General features: G+C 39.9%; 1 protein-coding gene across 1 annotated transcript in view; it reads right to left on the minus strand.

Annotated features, from left to right (window-relative positions):
• LOC104497392 (cyclin-G-associated kinase-like) overlaps positions 1–1,220 on the minus strand; it is a gene marked incomplete at its 5' end in the record, with an annotated part of 21,235 nt that overhangs the window by 3,726 nt on the left and 16,289 nt on the right. The window contains one exon of the mRNA XM_010140636.1: positions 384–578. Coding sequence (XP_010138938.1) covers positions 384–578 — 195 coding nt within the window. The remainder of the gene's footprint in view (positions 1–383; positions 579–1,220) is intronic.

Raw genomic sequence — 1,220 nt, forward strand, 5'->3', positions numbered from 1 at the left:
CCCTTGACTTATCTTTCAATATTACCTAAAAGGTGACAAAGGAGCTGTAACATATGTTAAAGAACTTTTCTGCACAACTGGCACATGCACAACCATGTTTTCTCCTCACAGCAAGGACTCTATTTCAGTTAATCTAGAAAAACGTAACATGCTGTTTCAGAGCAAATCACAACCTGTACTTACTTCATTTTGTCATATTCCTGAGAGGTAGTGGCTACTCTCTCATCTCCCACATAAACTTCACAAAAAGGCCTGCAGCCGTTACTTTTCTGCACAACTGGCACATGCACAACCATGTTTTCTCCTCACAGCAAGGACTCTATTTCAGTTAATCTAGAAAAACGTAACATGCTGTTTCAGAGCAAATCACAACCTGTACTTACTTCATTTTGTCATATTCCTGAGAGGTAGTGGCTACTCTCTCATCTCCCACATAAACTTCACAAAAAGGCCTGCAGCCGTTACGCTGCTTACTGAAGAGAGGAACCGGAGTCATAATGATTGATCTGACAAGGATGGGCTTGTTGTGAGGAATAATGGGTTCTTCAGCCATCATGTCACACATGTATTCAATATATCTGCCAAAACCAAAAGGTACTAATTGAGCAAGAGAACCAAATTCTCAAAATGGGTGAACACATTGGTGAGTTACTTCTGTTCATATCCAGCCAGTGAGCAGTGACAAATGGTAACAACAGAACACTGGGAACACATAACAGCACTTGCAGCAAACAGATTTTCAGGTCTGATAGAATTCCACAAAAGGAAAATGAAATAGAAACATGGAGAAATATTTACGATCCTTAACCAGACTCTCAAACCAAATTCTCAAAATGGGTGAACACATTGGTGAGTTACTTCTGTTCATATCCAGCCAGTGAGCAGTGACAAATGGTAACAACAGAACACTGGGAACACATAACAGCACTTGCAGCAAACAGATTTTCAGGTCTGATAGAATTCCACAAAAGGAAAATGAAATAGAAACATGGAGAAATATTTACGATCCTTAACCAGCCTCTCAATTTAAGGACGGCAGCATGGTTTCTGTACAAAAGCTTGATGGCTGCATCACAACAGAAAAAATACACTGACCGGAAAAACTCAGTAGAGCACTAAATATGAACTCACCTGTGCCTGTGTCCCACCTATCAGACAACTGCAGACTTTACCTTAGGTCTGTAGTTTTACATATATTCACTTGTAAAACAAACTAGCCA

The sequence above is a fragment of the Buceros rhinoceros genome, unplaced genomic scaffold (genome assembly GCF_000710305.1).
Source record: "Buceros rhinoceros silvestris isolate BGI_N320 unplaced genomic scaffold, ASM71030v1 scaffold13737, whole genome shotgun sequence".
Classification (NCBI taxonomy): domain Eukaryota; kingdom Metazoa; phylum Chordata; class Aves; order Bucerotiformes; family Bucerotidae; genus Buceros; species Buceros rhinoceros.